At 43.9% G+C, this 18,848-nt stretch overlaps 1 protein-coding gene across 2 annotated transcripts in view; it reads left to right on the plus strand.

The window, feature by feature from the left end:
• LOC138363916 (F-box/LRR-repeat protein 16-like) overlaps positions 1–18,848 on the plus strand; it is a 153,614-nt gene that overhangs the window by 19,499 nt on the left and 115,267 nt on the right. For both annotated transcript variants that reach the window (XM_069323377.1, XM_069323378.1), the window contains exon 3: positions 3,023–3,145. In XM_069323377.1, coding sequence (XP_069179478.1) covers positions 3,023–3,145 — 123 coding nt within the window. The remainder of the gene's footprint in view (positions 1–3,022; positions 3,146–18,848) is intronic.

Raw genomic sequence — 18,848 nt, forward strand, 5'->3', positions numbered from 1 at the left:
ATAATATCATACAGACAGATAAGAGCTGTGTTGTATAAACAAGTTAACCATAGAAAACGTAACTTGTAGTGGAATTACCGTCTATAGAAAACGGGATATCATCACCACATACTATTATAATTCACCAGCTATTCTGCTGGGAATTATTCTTAAATACATAAGTCTTTGGACTTTACCATCATAAAAACATCTTATATAAATTAACTTAATTATCAATATTAAAGTAGAGTAAATGTGACCCTTCTATCACTTTCTGAAATCTGGACAAAGTAGGCCAGGCGTCAGAGTGAGGAGGAGGGCAGCCATTGTTGTTTATGAGACCAGAGGCTCACACGGGAGCAAATTCGGCTCCTGTTAAATTTACTTGGACGTAGTGTTATGGAAGCCAAAGGTGTACCATTGTCAACACGATGTCTACAATTCAAGTTAAGTCTATCCGAAACCCGTTTATCATTCATTTATGGCCATTAATGTCAGGATATAGGGTGACCCGGTTAGATCGTGAAATAGCCTCAAACTAAAGGTAATTAAGCCAGGTCTTTAATGTTCCATGTACTGTTTTCTCTGATATACTTGTCATATATAGGTATCTGGCTTCACAGCTAGCGCACTTTTGACAGGTCAAGACGAGGATGCAAGATTTGTGCACCAGTTACTGGGTGATATGGAAGCTACCTCAAAGAGGATAATTTGGTGTCTACACCCTAGTTATACCTGGTGGACTAACCTGCTGTACTATAAGAGAAGGAACCTCATCAATGTATGTAGCTATTACTGTAATTTGATTGGCTGCATATGTGTAATATAAACCCCCCCTAATGTGTAGAGGATCGATTTGTGAGATTGAGATTATTGCAGAAATACAGTCCACTTATCATTATACAAATTGCTATCGAAGTATATAAATTAACGTAAATATAAATTCTATATATATTCATATAAATTAAATAAATATAAATCTCACAGGTCGGTTCCCACATCGATTGTGAGAACGTCGTCGTCCCTTCAAATTCTAGTGTGTGGTCTGGTCAACATACTTCAGCCATGTTATTGTGACTCATCGCCTGCATCATGATCCTTATTGGCATACAAAGTCTGCGACTGATGACATTCAAGTAGTATGGCACTTGATCAGTAAAATAGTTTCAAGAAGCCTCCGGGGCTCGCCCAGAAACTGGCCTTTCCCATTACATTCAATGTTTTTTTTTCTTTTTTGATTCTTGATGAATATGGAATTCCAGGTGTCTGGGCCTGATGCAGAGTGCATGGGCATGCTGTATATGGCTAATTTAAAGTTCAGAGGGGTTTGGGGGTGACACCAGATATATGATTTGATGATTGTGTCACATTCGTAACAAATTTGATTTTATCATTCATTTTCAATGTGTTCAGGGGTTCACTGAAGACACAATCGTATTATAGCCTCGGTATTTCACTCATTTCTTTGTTGTCAGCTGTGTAAGCTCGATCACCCCTTGCACAAGGGGATAATGCAAGATGTAGTTTTTGTTCCAGATTTTGCATAGGAGAAAAAGTATTTTGGAATCCTATCTATTTCACCTATTGCTTCGTGCTCTCCTCCAATGGCACTGGTTCTGTTCTTTTGGCCCTGAGGGGCAGTTTCTTTCTTTGCAGCCTTTTCTTTTTCTGGCAAAGGGTGAGCTGATGAGCATCCAGAGGAGTCCTCTGGTGGTTAATGCCTGGTTTGTCTGGCTGGAGGGCATCCGTTCTTGAGTTTGGTTGTGGTGGTTCATTATTACCTACACCTGACTCGCTCTGCTTCAGTTGATTCCTTCTTTGGTGATCTGCTTTCCATGGTTCCCTGTTTCAAGGCACATTTATCCCAGAATGTTCACAGTGTTATTAACTCTGGCCTGCCAGCAGTCTTCCACCCCACCACCATCCCCCCCCCCTTGGGCTCAGCTTTTCTAAGTTCGTGGCTTTGGCTGCTGTATTCCCCTACATGTCATTGGGTGCTTTTCAGGTTTGGGGAAGCTCATTTGGTTACTTTCTCCTCTTTCTTGGTAATTCATATGTCTTCTGTTTTCTCTGTTGTTAGTTAGCTTCAGGGAGCCGCTGGAGGTTCCTCCAGAAAACCAGCATGGAATGTTATGAAACACCTCTTTCTGGTAGAGCTTTGGTGGCTCCCTGATTTCCTAACCCCCCCTTCCCCACTTGTCTACCAGGTTAGTGGTTTGTTTTTTATCAGCTTCCAACTGACTCATGGTGGGGGTGGAAGCTTAGAGCTCCCAGGGTGCCACCTGTTGGCAGCCATTTGCACTAGAGGGGGGGGTTCAAGCTAGTGAATTTCAAGTGAATCATTTGGAATTGAGTGAATCAGTTGCAGAGTCATTTGGCCAGCTCATCCTTATCAACAAAAACCAAAAGTTAATCCATGCACATGCCAAACCCAGTGTTTATGAATGAAACATGATTTACACATGACTCACAACTGATGACATTTGAACAGTTCTCGAAGAGTGTTTCACAGACAACTTTTGTTTGAACCACAATGCTGTAAATTCTTCACCCATGTACTACAAATACAAATAATCGCCAGTAGAACCTAAACACCTAATCTAACCAATGCCTAAATATGTACAATATGCTAACATATAAGAATAATATATTTTTGAGAAAATTTCTATTTTGAATGAACAGCATGTTAAAATTTATGAATGCATCCTTGGGATTGACTGCTGGATGAATTGAACTTTTCCTGAGATGAGTTGCATTTGGCTGTTATAGTGCTTCATTTTATTTGAATTTTAGTTATTTGTGTTGCGTCATTATTTCTGGATATTTTCTCCGTGTAGTAACAATTCCCAGCTCCATATGCATCTGTGAGGGTGGATGAGGTTCTAGCTCTGCCATTCAGGTTCTCTTAGGTCATGCATTGGAGAGTCAGGACTCCTATGTCTAATGTAACTCAGTAGTGGGAAATCATCTTATTGAGATTCACAGAGCCACCAAAGCTCTAACAGCAAGAGATGTTTCATTACATGCAGTTCATTTTTTTCAGGAATCTCGGTTATTGGCACAGCAGGAATTGGAAACTTTACAGAGCCAGAATAGTTATGAAAATGGAAAATTAAATAATAGAATAACTTTACTACAAGAAAAGCTCTCTCAGGCTATGTCTGAGGTAAGTTTCACTACAGTTTATTATTTTGTAATTCAGTACAATGTTTATAAAACCTATTGTGGTTAACATGGAAGCTTGCATGTGCAATTAAATAACTATGCATAGGCTGGTTTAATTGAATTGATTTATCTTTTGTTCCAAAAAGCCAGCGTTGAATGTAATGAAACGCCATTTTCTGGGTGAGACCCGTAGGCTCCCCGGAACTTATCCAGGCTGATATGCTAATGTCAGACTTTGGCATCAGGCAGGTGTATGGAGCTCTATGGGCCTACTGGGGACCATGAGCCAGAACCTGGTCCCCTCAGAGAAGCATGGGGGAGCAATGGCCTATAGAAACCCCCGTGTGGTTGGACGCATTCTATGTCTGCCATTGATTGGGCCATGCACCCAAAAAGATAAGCGTTCCAAAACAAACCCCTATTCTGGTGAAAATTGCTACCAAAAGCCGAACAAGTGGATAGAACTAGCCAAAAGGAAACGAGCATGCCATCACACGTCGCAGGACCGCTGTCTGCGCAGCTCCCCCCTTCCCGGAAGGGGTAAGGGGAAGTCCCAGACCCCCGCCCGGCTATGCACCCTTCAATTCTGAGGCTGGATGTCAAAACACGGCAAAAAACACTAACCTTGGGGGGGGGGGGATGCCAGGGAGCCTCCGGGTCTCACCCAGAAAATGGTGTTTCATTACATTCAATGCTGGTTTTCTAGGGGAGCCCCTTCGGCTTCCCGGAACTAACTACCGCAGAGGAAAAGTAAAGGGACTTACCCGGGAGGCAGTCGCTGCTCACTCCTCACCTCTAAGCCAAGACAACTGGCTGCACTCGCCGACCCAAAGTGACACAGGCCCGACTAGGCCCAGGAACGTTTACGAGATATCGAGCAGCCAGGACCTTGTTCGACCACCAAAATCCCCGAGCCCGAATGTCAGCCCATGACATGTTGCCAAAAACGGCAGCAAGAGCAGCAAACCTGGAAACTTCATGGGCACGGGGATAGACCGCAGGCTGGCTAACCTTAACAACCTTGCGGACGATCTGGGAGACCCACACTCGTGAACAGGGAAGAAGGGAAACCGGATCAACCCAAAGCGCGTCCCCGGACACGGAGGCCGTGGCGCATAAACAACGGCGGAGGGCCGCAACCGGATACAAAACAATGTGCACTCCCGGCCCGACCAGCCAAGCATCAACAACTGAAGGACCCCTCCAGAAAGCAGCAGTCTCATTCTTTGCCAGAAAAGGAGATGGCTGCAGACGATCAAACCTATCGGGACGACCGAAGGAGCAGAAAACCCCTGTGCCAGAGGAGAGCATGAAGCTCACCGAACCGACCCCTAAAGGCCAATGCCAACAGAAAAAGAGCCTCCGAGATACAAACTTGAACCGAAGAGGCCACAACAAACTGTGGAGAACAAAGAAAAGAGAGCACTCTGTCCAATGACCAGGATGGCTCAGGCAGCGCATGAGCAGGCCGGAGGTGAAACGACGCATGAGACAGCTTGTGAAACAGCACAGACATAACACCAATACCGAAAGCAAGCTGAAGCGGCTCCGCCGGTGCCGCACGATATGAGGCGACAGTATGGGGAAAGATGACGGCCCCGAACCTCCACAAGAGAAGGACAAGACCACGCCAACAACGCAGGTACCTAAGAAGGGACAGAAAGAAAAGGAAGGACTGCCAAAAAAACCCACACTGCCGCCAAGAAGCAGCACGTAGGTGGGACACCATCAACGAAGCCACCTGACCACCAACTGAAGGTGAGAGACCCGATTCAGAACCGAACCAGCCCCACCATGGGTCAATCAAGCCTAGGAAGAGGTGGAACCGCGGGAAGATCTCGGGTGCGACCACAGAGCCAGCAGAGACCCAAGCCGGCAAAGGAGGAGATGGAATGTCTGCGGTACAGAAAAACATCCCAACGCCAGCGAGCCCGCCAGGAGATCAGAGACAACAGTCCTGACACGAAACTCTAGAGAAGGGACACCGAGGGACCATGAAAATGCCAACAGGCAGGGTAAGCCAGGAAACCAAGAACCCAAACCTGGCAACAGGAGAGCCAAAAGGCACAAGCAAAACACACAACCATGTAATTACCTAAATGTAATTACCTAAGTGTAGTTACAGGATGAGAGCTACGCTTGTGGTGTCCTGTCTTCCCAGCACTCTTTGTCATATGACGTTTTAAAACTACTGATGGTTTTGGCTTCCGCCACCTTCTCACCTAACTTGTTCCAACCGTCTACCACTGTTTACAAAAGTTAATTTTCTTATATTTCTTCAACATCTCTGTTTAGTTAGTTTAACCCTTAAACTGCGCATGGCGTATATATACGTCATGAGTAACATGTTCCACCGTGCGCATGGCGTATATACGCCATAGGGTGAAAGGCACGATTCAAATGTCACGCGGCTACACGGGGTTCACATTAGCTTCCTCAGGGCTCTTGTAAACAGACGCCATTTTTTAAAAAAACCGTGAGCAATATTCTCAGGTGTGAGAGTCACAGTACTGTTGGAGCAACCAAGGCTGGTGCACGCAGCATGAGCGAACAGCATTGCTGTTCAGCTTGTGACCACAGCATCGCCGAAAAATGTCAAAATAAATACATAACTGCTATTATTTAGCGATGACAATGATACAGATGTTGTAATAATTAGCGCTGTGAGAGGAGTGATGCTGAGGGACTGAAGGAGATTGCATCGTTTGCTGACTGCGTGGCCACCTGTTGTTGTCTGCATTCACCATACCAGCTCAGTGGTTCTCTATGGTGAACACAAATGTAAATACTTATATATAATGTGTGTATTAGTGTAATAACAGCAAAAGGATTATGTTGGAAGGAGCTATTTGGGTGACGGAGGTGACGTCATCGGCATGATTTGTCTGGCTGTGTAGAGGGTGGCCACTATGCTCTTTAGGCACTCTACAAGCTTAGGTGTAAAGTTACGGTGCATACAACATGTAGTTGGGAGCCGGTCGGCTGAGCGGACAGCACGCTGGACTTGTGATCCTGTGGTCCCGGGTTCGATCCTGGGCGCCGGCGAGAAACAATGGGCAGAGTTTCTTTCACCCTATGCCCCTGTTACCTAGCAGTAAAATAGGTACCTGGGTGTTAGTCAGCTGTCACAAGCTGCTTCCTGGGGGTGGAGGCCTGGTCGAGGACCGGGCCGCGGGGACACTAAAGCCCCGAAATCATCTCAAGATAACCTCAAAATAAATACTTATATATAATATGTGTATATAGTGTAATAACACAGTAAACAGTATTGTTGGGGGAGAAATTTTAGTGTGTGTAAACTTGAATGAGTGCGGGAGGCAGCCGCCAGCTATGTGTAGCAATGTCTCTTAGTGCCTAAACTAACTATATCAACTTAGTTGTACAGTTGTGGTGAACAAAACATATACATACTTATATATAACGTCTGTATATAGTGTAATAACACCACAAACGGTATTGTTGGGGGAGAAAGTTTAGTGCGTGTGACCTTGAATAAGTGAGGGAGCCGCCAGCTGACTGTGTGTAGTGATGACTCTTAGTGCCTGAACTAACTATATCAGCTTAGTTGTACAGTTGTGGTGAACAAAACATGTAGATACTTATATATAACATCTGTATATTGTGAATAAAATATAAAACAGGATGGTGGGAGGAGAAAGTGGGCAAGTTAGGCGTTGTTGAGGGAGTGGCAACAAGTGGCTGGCTGGTGTGTGGCGGTCACTCCTCGATGCTTTTAGACTCTCAATACCAACTTAGTGGTTCGTTATGGTGAACAAAACATGCAGATACTTATATATAACCTGTGTATAGAGTGTAATAACAGCAAAACTATTTGTTTATTGTTTTATGAACATAATTGAATCACTAATATGCACACCATACTTTTGAGTATAGCAATTATTCACCCCATTTATTATATAAATATATCACAATACACACTATTGAATAATATTACTGTAAAAAAACTAGGAAAAATCAATCAGAGACATTGAAATAATTAAGTGATAATATCTTTGTGGCAACTCCCATCTGTCAGCGCGGGTAAGGCTGACCGGGTCTGACAACCGCTCTGTCAACGCCCACTTTTTGCCAGACTTCCTCGGTCTATTGCACCCAAAATATGTCACCTACGATTTTATTTTTTATTTTTCCCGTTCTTAGGGAACACAAATTAACATTTTTAGAAGACGAAATTAATTTTTTATATTTTTTTTTTCTTGACCACAGGGGTACAAATCTCCTCAGGACCCCTTAGCAGCTTGAGGGTTAAATCAATGACCTCTTGTTCTTAAGGTTTCCAGGTCTCAGGAATTCTTCCCTATCAATTGTATCGATTCCTGTTACTATTTCGTATGTAGTGATCATATCACCTCTTTTTCTTCTGTCTTCTAGTTTTGGCATAGTTAACCTTCAAACCGCTAAGGGCCTTTTTGCCTTCAACCCCCACAGGCACAACAAAAAAAAATCCAAAAAATTCTTTCATCCTATAAAAGTGTTCATTTGTGTTCCTGATCACGGAAAAAAATAACAAAAAAATCGTAGGCGGCATATTTTGGCCGCAATAGGCTGTAGAAGTCTGGCAAAAAAGAGGAGTTGGCAGAGTAGGTGCCAAATGAGGTCTGCTCCAGCCCAGCTGTCAGGCGGGGGTTGCCACAAAAATATTATTACCTAATTATTTCAATGTCTCTGATTGATTTTTTCTTTGTTGTTTTGCAGTAATATTATTCAATAGTGTGTGTTGTGATACAGGTACATTTATTTAATGAAATGAGTGAACCATTGCTGTACTCAAAATTATTGTGTTCATATTAATGATTCAATTATTAAGTATCTGCATGTTTTGCTCACCACAACGAACCACTAAGTTGGTATAGTGAGTCAAAAAGCAACGAAGAGTGGCCATCACTCACCAGCCAGTCAGCCACTTGCTACCACTTCCTCACTCACCTCCTCAGTTGCCAACATACTCCTCCCACCATACTGTTCTTGCTTTTATTCTCTATACACAGACGTTAAATATAAGTATCTACATGTTTTGTTCACCGTAACTGTACATCTAAACTTGTATGATGAGTTCAAGCAATAAGAGACGTAGCTACACACACACACACAGTCAGCTGGTGGTTACTGCCGTTACAGGTTCAAGGCCAGACGCACTAATATTTCTCCTCCAACAATACTGTTTGTGGTGTTATTACACTATATACACACATTATATATAAGTACTGTATCTACATGTTTTATTCACCACACCTGCACAAAAAAGCTGGTATGGTGCTCAAAGACTGTAGTGGCCACCAGTAAACATGACAAGTTATGCAGACGACGCACCTCCCTCACCAAAATGGCGGCTCCCCACACACTCCTATTGCTGTTATTACACACTATACACACATTATATATAAATACAGTATCTACCTTTGTGTTCACCATAGTGAACCACTAAGCTGTTATGATAAGTCCAGACAGAAGACAACGCCACCACTCTCTCTCCCTCAGCATTACTCCTCCCACCATGGAGCACAGCACTAAATATCACCACAATCCTGCTATTATCAGAATCCTGGTCAGTTTTATCACAATCAAGGGTCTTCTATAATACTATCATCGCTAAATAATAGCATGTACATATATATTTGACATTTTTAGGGGATGCTCTGGTGAAAAGCTGAACAGCGGTGCTGTGAGCTCATGATGCGTGCATCAGCCTTGGTGGCTCGCTCAGTACTGAGGCTCTCACACTCAGGAATGTTGGCCACGATTTTTTTTCCTAGGTGGCGTCTGTCAACTATCGGTTGTGACTGCACTATAGCTGCCCCTATCCCAGGCGGGGCATTTAAATTTAAGCTCTAATCATTAAAACAGCTATTAATATATTGCGCTGTATCGGTAATGTTACTCACATCATCTATATATGTATTGCGTGGTCTAAAGGCTTATGCCTCTAACCTCTCCTCGTAGCTCTTGCCCTTCAGTTCTGGGAGCCACTTAGTAGCATGTCTTTGCACCTGTTCCAGTGTGTTGATGTGCTTCTTAAGATATGGGCACCACACAACCACTGCATATTCTAGCTTTGGCCTAACAAAAGTCGTGAATAATTTCTTTAGGACCTTAAAAATAATGAGGAAATGAGGACCTTAAACATAATACAGGGTACAAAACACAATCAAATGTGCCCATAGTTGGAAAACAGCATGTAAAGGATTTGGAAATAATGATGCCTGACGACCTAACGTTTAAATATTGCGTCAGCCAGACAAATGATCGGATGGATTACGAGAACTTTCAGATCCAGGGATCCCATCACAATGGTTGTACTCCTCAAGTCACTTGTGTTGTCCCATCTTTAGTACTGCTCCTTACTCACTTCCCCCTTTAGAGCAGGAGAGATTGCTGAAATAGAGGGAATACAGAGAACATATACGGCACGCATAGACACGATAAAGCACCTAAATTATTGGGATTGTCTCAAAGCCCTCCAAATGTACTCACTAGAAAGAAGACGAGAGAGATATCAAATAATATACACGTGGAAGATACAGGAGGGCCAAGTACCAAATCTACACAGTAAAATAACAACGTACTGGAGTGAACGACATGGAAGAAAATGCCGAATAGAACCAGTGAAGAGCAGGGATGCCATTGGCACTATCAGAGAACACATCAGACATGGTTGTTCAACACCCTCCCAGTGAGCATAAGAAATATTGCCAGAACAACCGTGGACACCTTCAAGAGGAAAGTAGATTGTTGCCTCTAACGAGTGCCGGACCAACTGGGTTACGGTGGATATGTGGGCCTGGGGGCCGTTCCAAGCAACAGCCTAGTGGACCAAAATTGGGGATTAGAAGAACTCCCAGAACCCCATCAACCAGGTATCAACCAGGTTTAGTATTTTGCCATCCATGTATTTAAAAGCAATTCTGAAGCTAAAAAGCGTACCATAGGCTCCTCGCACAACGTTCTTTATGTGGTCCTCAGGTGATAGTTTTCTATCTAGAACCACCCCTAGATCTCTTTCTTTATGAGAATTCTTTAAAGGTTTCTCACATAATTTATAGGTTGTGTGGGGTCTTTGTTGTCCTATTCCACATTCCATAACATGGCATTTATTCACATTGAATTTCATTTGCCAAGTGGTGCTCCATATACTTATTTTGTCCAGGTCTTCTTGAAGGGCATGACAATCATCTAGGTTTCTTATCTTTCATATTATCTTAGCATCATCAGCAAACATGTTCATATAATTCTGTATTCCATCTGGTAGATCATTTATGTAGACAATGAACATCACCGGTGCAAGAACTGAACCCTGTGGTACTCCACTTGTGATATTTCTCCAGTCCGATACATTGCCTCTGATTACTGCCCTCATTTTTCTATCAGTCAGAAAAATTTTCATCCATGTTATCTGGTTGATACCTGGTTGATGGGGTTCTGCGAGTTCTTCTACTCCCCAAGTCCGGCCCAAGGCCAAGCTTAACTTGTGAGAGTTTGGTCCACTAGGCTGTTGTTTGCAGCGTCCCGCAGGCCCACATACCCACCACAGCCTGATTGGTCCAGTACTCCTTGCAGGAAACAATCTAGTTTCCTCTTGAAGATGTCCACGGTTGTTCTGGCAATATTTCTTATGCTCGCTGGGAGAGTGTTAAACAACCATGGACCTCTGATGTTTATACAGTGTTCTCTGATTGTGCCTATGGCACCCCTGCTCTTCATTGGTTCTATTCTACATTTTCTTCCATATCGTTACTCTAGTACGTTGTTATTTTACTGTGTAGGTAGAAGAATGTTAGAAGCTTACCTGTCACCCCTCCATTATTTTCCAGTTTCCAGAACAACCTCTTATGTGGATCTCTGTTGAAAGCCTCTATTAGGTTCAGATAGATGCAGTCATCCCAACCATCTCTTTCCTGTAAAATCTCTGTGGCTCGATCATAGAAACTGAGTAAATTCGATACACATTAGCTTCCAGATCAAAAAACATTACTGTCTGTCTGATATTATATCATTTCTCTCCATGTGTTCTACTCATTTAGTTTTTATTATTTTTTCCAATATTTTGACTATTACACTTGTCAGTGATACAGGTCTATAATTGAGGGGCTCTTTCCTGCTGCCACTTTTGTAGATTGGAACTATGTTAGCCTTTTCCACACATCTGCTATGACTCCTATACACAGGGATGTCTGAAAAATCAGCTGAAGTGGTATGCTGAGCTCAGGTGTACATTCTCTCAGAACCCATGGTGAAACTCCATCTGGGCCAACTGCTTTGTTCATACTTAGCTCCAAGAGCATCGCCTAATAATGTCAAAATATATATGAAACTGGTATTATTTAGCCATGATAGTATTACAGAAGAGCCTGAGTGTGATAATGACTGTGTACAATGTTCAGATATCATTGAATCAATGCTGTTCATGATGTTCACAGCGCTAGCCACAGCACCACAGCATTATTTCGTCCATCTAGGAATCTTCAAACGATTTCTTATGTTGCTTTACAAAATAAACTTGTGGTCAATTATTCATTTACAGGATTTAGTGACCAGGATTGTGATAATAGCAGGAGTGTGGTGATAATTTGCGCTGTGCATAGTATTGTGGGAGGAGGAAGTTTGGTGATGGAGGGAATTCAGATAGCGTCACTGTGTGTGGCAGCCACTCTTGTTTTGCTCACCATACTAGCTTAGTGGTTCACTATGGTGAACACATATGTACTTGGATTTATACAATGTGTGTACAGTATTAGATAGTACTGGGTAGATAGCCCAGATAGTACTGGGTAGATAGCCCAGATAGTACTGGGTAGATAGCCCAGATAGTACTGGGTAGATAGCCCAGATAGTACTGGGTGGATAGCCCAGATAGTACTGGGTAGATAGCCCAGATAGTACTGGGCTCCCTGAGGAGCCCAGCTAAGGGCTCCTCAGGGGTCCCGGCTAAGGGCGTTTGGGCACCTGACAGCTGGATGGACAGCGCTTCGGATTCGTAATCCTGAAGTTCCAGGTTCGATCCCCGGTTGAGTGGAGACAAATGGGCAAAATGTTTCTTTCACCCTGATGCCCCTGTTACCTAGCAGTAAATAGGTACCTGGGAGTTAGACAGCTGCTACGGGCTGCTTCCTGGGGGTTTGTAACAAATAGGAGGCCTGGTCGAGGACCGGGCCGCATGGACGCTAAGCCCTGAAATCATCTCAGGATAACCTCATGATAAAGTAATAACATCAACAGGAGTATGTTGGGAGGAGCCATTTTGGTGAGGGAGGTGGCGGTGTAATCGTAGCGTCGTCTGCTGGCTGCTGTGTGATTTTTCATGCAGTGTATGGTGGCCCCTGCTGTTTGGACACAATACTGGATTACTTGCATAGTTATGGTGAATAAAACGTGTAGAAACATATACATAACGTGTGTAAATAGTGTAATAAAAACAGTAACAGTGTAGTGGGAAGAGCAATGTTGGCGAGTAAGGTGTAAGGAGTAAGCTAGGTACTCGCCTATTTGTACTCACCTATTTGTGCTTGCGGGGGTTGAGCTCTGGCTCTTTGGTCCCGCCTCTCAACTGTCAGTCAACTGGTGTATAGGTGTTACAGGAGTGAGGGAGGGAGGGCTGGCTGGGTGTGGTAGCTCATACTCGTGAAGTTCGGAGTGTGTTGATGGTGAATGTATATACTGTAACCCCGCGATTATCCGGGATTCAAACATCCGGAAAACGCCCTTATACGGCCAAAATCGTGATCAGATAAAGTTATCACAATATCCGGCCAAAATGGCCACAGGAACCGGATAAAAGCTGGTTTGGCCGGATGAAAATACGGCCATACCGTATTAATCCCGTCTGTGGCTCTAGACGCATGGTGGAGGAGGGGGGTGGGGTGGGTGGGTGGTGTTGGGAGGGTGGGAGGGGTGCGTCAGGAGGGACTACCTGGGTACAGGAATTACCATTAATTTTAGAACAATTAATCATAGCCAAAAACAAATAAAATAACTACTAGTAATTATGTAATAACAAATAAATAAGTTTCCTAAAAGCATTGTGCACAGGCTGAAGTTTCCTTCAAAAATATTGTGAATTTTTTTCCTCCTGGCGGCCTACGTAACGCGCTATGGCTGCCCCAAGTGGACCTGTCCAACACTGGTCAACCCATGTGCGTCCGTCCCTCGTGTTATACACAGTGCTGCGCCATTAGTGAAATATTTTTTTAAATAACTTTCTTAATTTTCATAGTAACTTTGAACATTTTTGGCCAAGACTATGTTTGGTAGCAGCATCAATCGTTCTGGAGGTGTTAAGAGGAAGAAAGTTGTCCTAACAATTAAAGACAAGTCACAGTTATACACCTCAACCAGTGCGGCCTCACAGTGTTGCGCCATTAGTGAAATATTTTTTTAAATAACTTTCTTAATTTTCATAGTAATTTTGAACATTTTTGGCCAAGAATATGTCTGGTAGCAGCATCAATCGTTCTGGAAGTGTTAAGAGGAAGAAGATTGTCCTAGCAATTAAAGACAAGTTACGTGTTGTTCAAACAGTGAGGCGTCACAGGTAGCCAAGCGCCTTCAACAAGTGAGGCGCCACAGGCAAGCCAAGCTCCTTCAACAAGTGAGGCATTATAGGCAAGCCAAGCGCTTTCAACAAGTGACGCGCCACAGGCAAGCCAAGCGCTTTCAACAAGTGAGGCACAAGCAAGCGCCTTTAACAAGTGAGGCACAAGCAAGCGCCTTTTAACAAGTGAGGCACAAGCAAGCGCCTTTAACAAGTGAGGCGTCACAGGCAAGCCAAGCGCCTTCAACAAGTGAGGGCATGCAAGCGCTTCAACAAGTGAGGTGCAAGCAAGCACCTTCAACAAGTGAGGCCTCACAGGCAACCCAAATGCCCTCAACCAGTGAGGCTTCAGCAGCTGGCAGTCAAAACTAACTTAGCTTAATGAACTGTACAGTAATTTTAAGTGTTAATTTTAGTGTTGTGTTAGTATAGGTTACGTAAATTGTTAAGAATTTTTAACTTCAAGATGTGTGGCATCAATCAAGAAGACGAACACCAACAAGGTAAGTTGAGGTTTCTAGTTGAATATTTAATAATTGTATGTGGCAAGGCAATTCAAATTATGTTGTTTGTAGTATAAAAATAGTTGGAAATGGTCACTTTTGGACTCGTAGGTGAAAAAGTACCATTATCCGAAAAATGTGATAATCCGGCTGGGGGTCCTTCCCATATAGTCCGGATGATCGAGTGGAGACAGTAGTGTGTGATAGTGTATAGTGTGTAAACATGTTGTAAATATACATAAATGAACATGAAACATTGGATATATGAGCAATATATGTGGACACATTTGTGACACATATAATACAGTGTCTTAGGACAGTACGGATGTTCTATTGCCATCATATTGTGTACGTGTTCATTATACAAAGGATTGGCAAGAAAAACAAAACAAATGTATATGGAATTTACACAAAAAACTGAACAAAAAAATATTTGTGGCAACTCGTGCATGTTAAAGCTGGCAGGCGACTGCCTTCGGGAGTCTACGTCACAGGCAACCACCAAATCGTGACGTCACACGCCATTTTCCGGACCCCATTGTGGCCAAAGTAATTACAGTTTTGATTTTTTTACATATCTGTGATCAGGGAAGGGTATTTAACATTTTCTAAAACAAAAATAATTTTTTCCAGAGAATTTATTTCCTGCGCACCGGGGGAGGGGGGGGGGGGAAGGGGCTGCCGTATTTGGAAGGCGAGCAGCACAATGGTAAATGAATTTGGTGAGAAATTCATTAGAGAAATGTTTGCTTCAACATCATTGTGAGAGGGCCAGAAAACAAAAGAAAAAATAGAATCAATATAAGAGGCCTAACCCTAAATGCTTCAGCCAATATAAACATATAAACTAGTAAGAAACAACTACACCACAGTGAGAATAGAGGCATAAAGCTCAAAATGAATTTTCCCATAAGAAATAATGTAAATTGAATTGATCCATTCCACACCCCGTAAAATATTAACTTAAAATACATTTTATACCGAATACCACTCTTTTTGTACTAGCTACAATACAGTATGTATATCTTAACTTTATTGAGGACTCCTGTTGGCGTATGGAAGACTGTGAGGAGGGGGGAAGGAAGAGAGGTGTTACTGTTTGGAAGGGGAGTCCCCCTTCCATTATAACATCAAGCAGTGATGACCTCTCTGGGGTAATCTCTCTACTAAGTTTTACAGGAGTACCACTAGGACCTGCTTGCTTGTCTTACTAAGAATCTGCCTAAAGACACTTGTGTTTACCTACATTTTAACACGTGTCTGTAGTGCGACATCACATTGTCATTAAAAAGGTCAATGCAACAGCCTGCTACAGCTTTATCTGGGTGAATTTTTTCAACAAAACTTTGCAGTTCTTCCCATATTTCACACATTTTCTTAATGAGGAAGCAACATCCTCTACTCACAACTATTTTCTTAGGTTGAACTTTACCACTGACTTTCTTGGGACCCATGACATGATATATAATAAATACTTTTATGTTCAACAAACAAAAAAGCACAAAAAAATGAAATTTTTTACAAAGAATTCAAGCGCGATCGTCACTAAGTGGGCGGCTCTCGTAAACTGAGGTGGGGTCGCCCGTGTCACCAGGAACCACGCGCTCGGTCAACCCATACGTGTATCAACAAAGTTGCAATTCGAGGCAAAGGTCGTAAGTCAAGTCGAATTTTCGGACAAAATTGGGGTCATAACTCAACAAATTTGTAAATAGGGGCATTTGTAAGTCGAGGTTCTGCTATATATATAAAGTGTGTATACAGTATAATACCACCTAAAGCAAAATGTTTTATTGCTCTTTGGTAAATACAGTGCATCCTCAATCTAACAAACCCAGCTCAAATGAATTCCCGGATGGTCTGAACAATTTGCATACTGTACATACAAATGTTCGATTAAGCGTGGATTCTTCGTTCAAGCTGCAACTGACACGAAACATTAGGAGTGGCTGTCATCAACTATGATTCACCAAAGTGTAAACAGTTGTACTGTACAGTGTTTTATTTTGCTTAACCGTTGTTTCCAGGAAGAAAGGGTTGAAGGATGATAAAATGGTGTCAGGGAAGGCAGGTGGTGTCATTGGTGAGGATTTTTGTCAGAGGGCAAGTGGTGTCAGTGGATTAAATGTTAGGGGGCTGGTGGCTGAAGTTATTTTCATGGGAGGCAGGTGGAGTTAGTGGTGTATCCAAGACGACTGGTGGTGTCAGTGGTGGAAGTTGTTGTCAGGGTAGGTAGGTAGGTGGTGTTCATTTTGAAAGTTGTTGTCAGGAGAGACAGGTGATGTTAGTGGTGGAAGTTGTTGTCAGGAGAGACAGGTGTCTGTGGTGGAAGTTGTTGTCAGGGTAGGTTGGTGATGTTAGTGGTGGAAGTTGATGTTAGGGGAGGCAGGTGGTGTTAGTGGTGGAAGTTGTTTTCAGAGGAGGCAGGTGCTGTCGGTGGTGGAAGATGTTGTCAGGGAAGGCAGGTGGCATCAGTGGTGGAAGTTGTCAGGAGACAAGTGGTGTCAGTGGTGGAAATTGTCAGGAAAGGCAATTGGTGAAGTGGTGTCATGAAAGGCAGCTGGTGTTAGTGATAAATCTCTCTTCTTCATTCAAGTAGTCATTCTTGTTTTGCTGCATCTATACTTCTGGTGGTTCTTTCTTTGGTTTTGGTTTGATGTCTGGTCCCTAAGGTCCCTTTCGTTGTGTAAAGCTAACGTGATTCTGGTAATGGGTTGCAGTAGGTGTTGGATGCATGTCAAAGGCTTTGTTTGGGTTCAAAGTATTAGTTACCTAGTATATGAGCTATGGCAGCTACTAGAAGCCCACAAGGAAAAGGCATTAATTACATTTGATGATTGATTTCTTTTGGATCCTCTGTGGCTTGGGTGCTTCAAGGTTTAAGTATACTCGCCCATGGTACTGATCATTTGACTTGTTTGCCTCTGGGTTCACATATTCAAGCAGAAGCTTGTTTTGTTTAGTTTAACATTTTTTTTGTATAATTTTTTTGGTTTTAGATAGATCTCTGATCCCCAAGTTCACTTTGTCTGATAAGGAGATCTAGATTCTGGTTCTGGCTCATGGCAGATCTGCTCAGGTCTCAGAGGTCTGGTACACTTTCAAGAGTTGGCTTTACCAATACGTATTCTTACTGAGGGTCAGCCAGAAAAAAAAGCATTACATTACATTTAACTCTTGATTTCTGGGGGAAGCCCTGTCGGCTCCCTGGAGCTTTACCAGGCTGATATGCTAATATCAGACTTTGGCATCAGTCATGTGTATGGAGTTCTAGGGCCTACCGGGGACCACGGCCTGAACCTGGCCCCCTCAGAGAGGCAAGGGGAGCAATGGCCTATAGAAACCCCCGTGTGGTTGGAAGCATTCTATGACTGCCATCGACCGGGTCAAGCATCCAGAAAGGTAAGCATTATAAAACAAACCCCTATTCTGGTTAAAATTGCTACCTAAAGCCGAACTAGTGGATAGAACTTCCCAACAGAAAACAAGCAAACTAGTATGACGTCACACGTCACCGCGCCGCTGTCTGCGCAGCTCCCCCTTCCCCGGGAGGGGGAAGGGAGAGCCCCAGACCTCCCACGCCGGCTATCCACCCATCAGTTCTTTGGCTGATGCTATAAGCACCGGTTATGTGCTCCGGCTCCAGTAGTTGTTTTAGCACTGTACCTAGAGTGTGGTGTCTGTCTTCTAGGTGGTGCGTGAGCCAGGAGTGTGTGTCTAATACTCGGGCTGCATGCACCTAGGGTTCCCTTCCCTAGGTTAGGTAAGTACTGCCCTTGGGGCCACCGTCCACAAGTTCCTTGGGTCCTGCCCCTGCTAGGCCGTTTACTGCTTGGTTTTCGGCCGCTCTTTGTGTGCTCAGGTGTTCTGTCTCCCTTCTTCGCCTTAGGGTAAGGGGCACTTTTGCACTGGTGGGGTGCAGGGTACTGTACAGCTTGTCTTTACCAATCATGGCGGCCGGCTCTGTTCCGCTTGGGTACGCTGTCCTCTTGCGGGGTTTTCTTTTTCTTTTTGTTTATCTACCTGGTGGGGGGGGGGGGGTCTGCCTTCGTTCTTGCCCCTTGTGTCTCTTGTGTTCTGAGTATTTTCTGGTGGTACCCCCTGCTAGGTCCCCGTGAGTGTACACGTCCCGGGGGTTCAGCTCTTAGAAAGTTGTTTGGTAGCTTTGGGCGCCGGTTAGCAGTACCCTGCCTGGGATTACCTGAGCGCGAGTCCTCTTATAATAAACGCTCGGGACCCTGGGAAACCCCTGGGGGTGCGTGGGTCCGATGGATGTGACCCCAGAGTCCCCCCCTCGCTTCCAGCGAGTTTGAGAGTTGCTCTCACCCTTTGTCTCTGGGTGACTCTGTTTTGCCTCCGTCTGCTGCCTGTGGGGTCGGTGACACCTTCGACCCAGAGTCCTGCGAGTTTTGTTGCTTGTTGTGGCTCGGTTACCCAGTTGTGCTGACTAAGCGGGTGCGGGCAGCAGGGGCGTTGCACTTTGAGCCTTGGTGGTGGCAACGCTCTCGTGGTTTACTCCCTGGGAGCCCCAGGGCTGCCCTGTTTTGGTTCGTGTTGGGACCTTAGGGGTGTTGGTTGCTTCGGTTCCTTCCACGCCCCCTTGTCTTTCCTCTGGATCCCCCTCCCTGCCTGCATCCGGTTCCTTACTATCTGTA

This window comes from Procambarus clarkii, chromosome 12 (genome assembly GCF_040958095.1).
Source record: "Procambarus clarkii isolate CNS0578487 chromosome 12, FALCON_Pclarkii_2.0, whole genome shotgun sequence".
In the NCBI taxonomy this organism is placed as follows: Eukaryota; Metazoa; Arthropoda; class Malacostraca; order Decapoda; family Cambaridae; genus Procambarus; species Procambarus clarkii.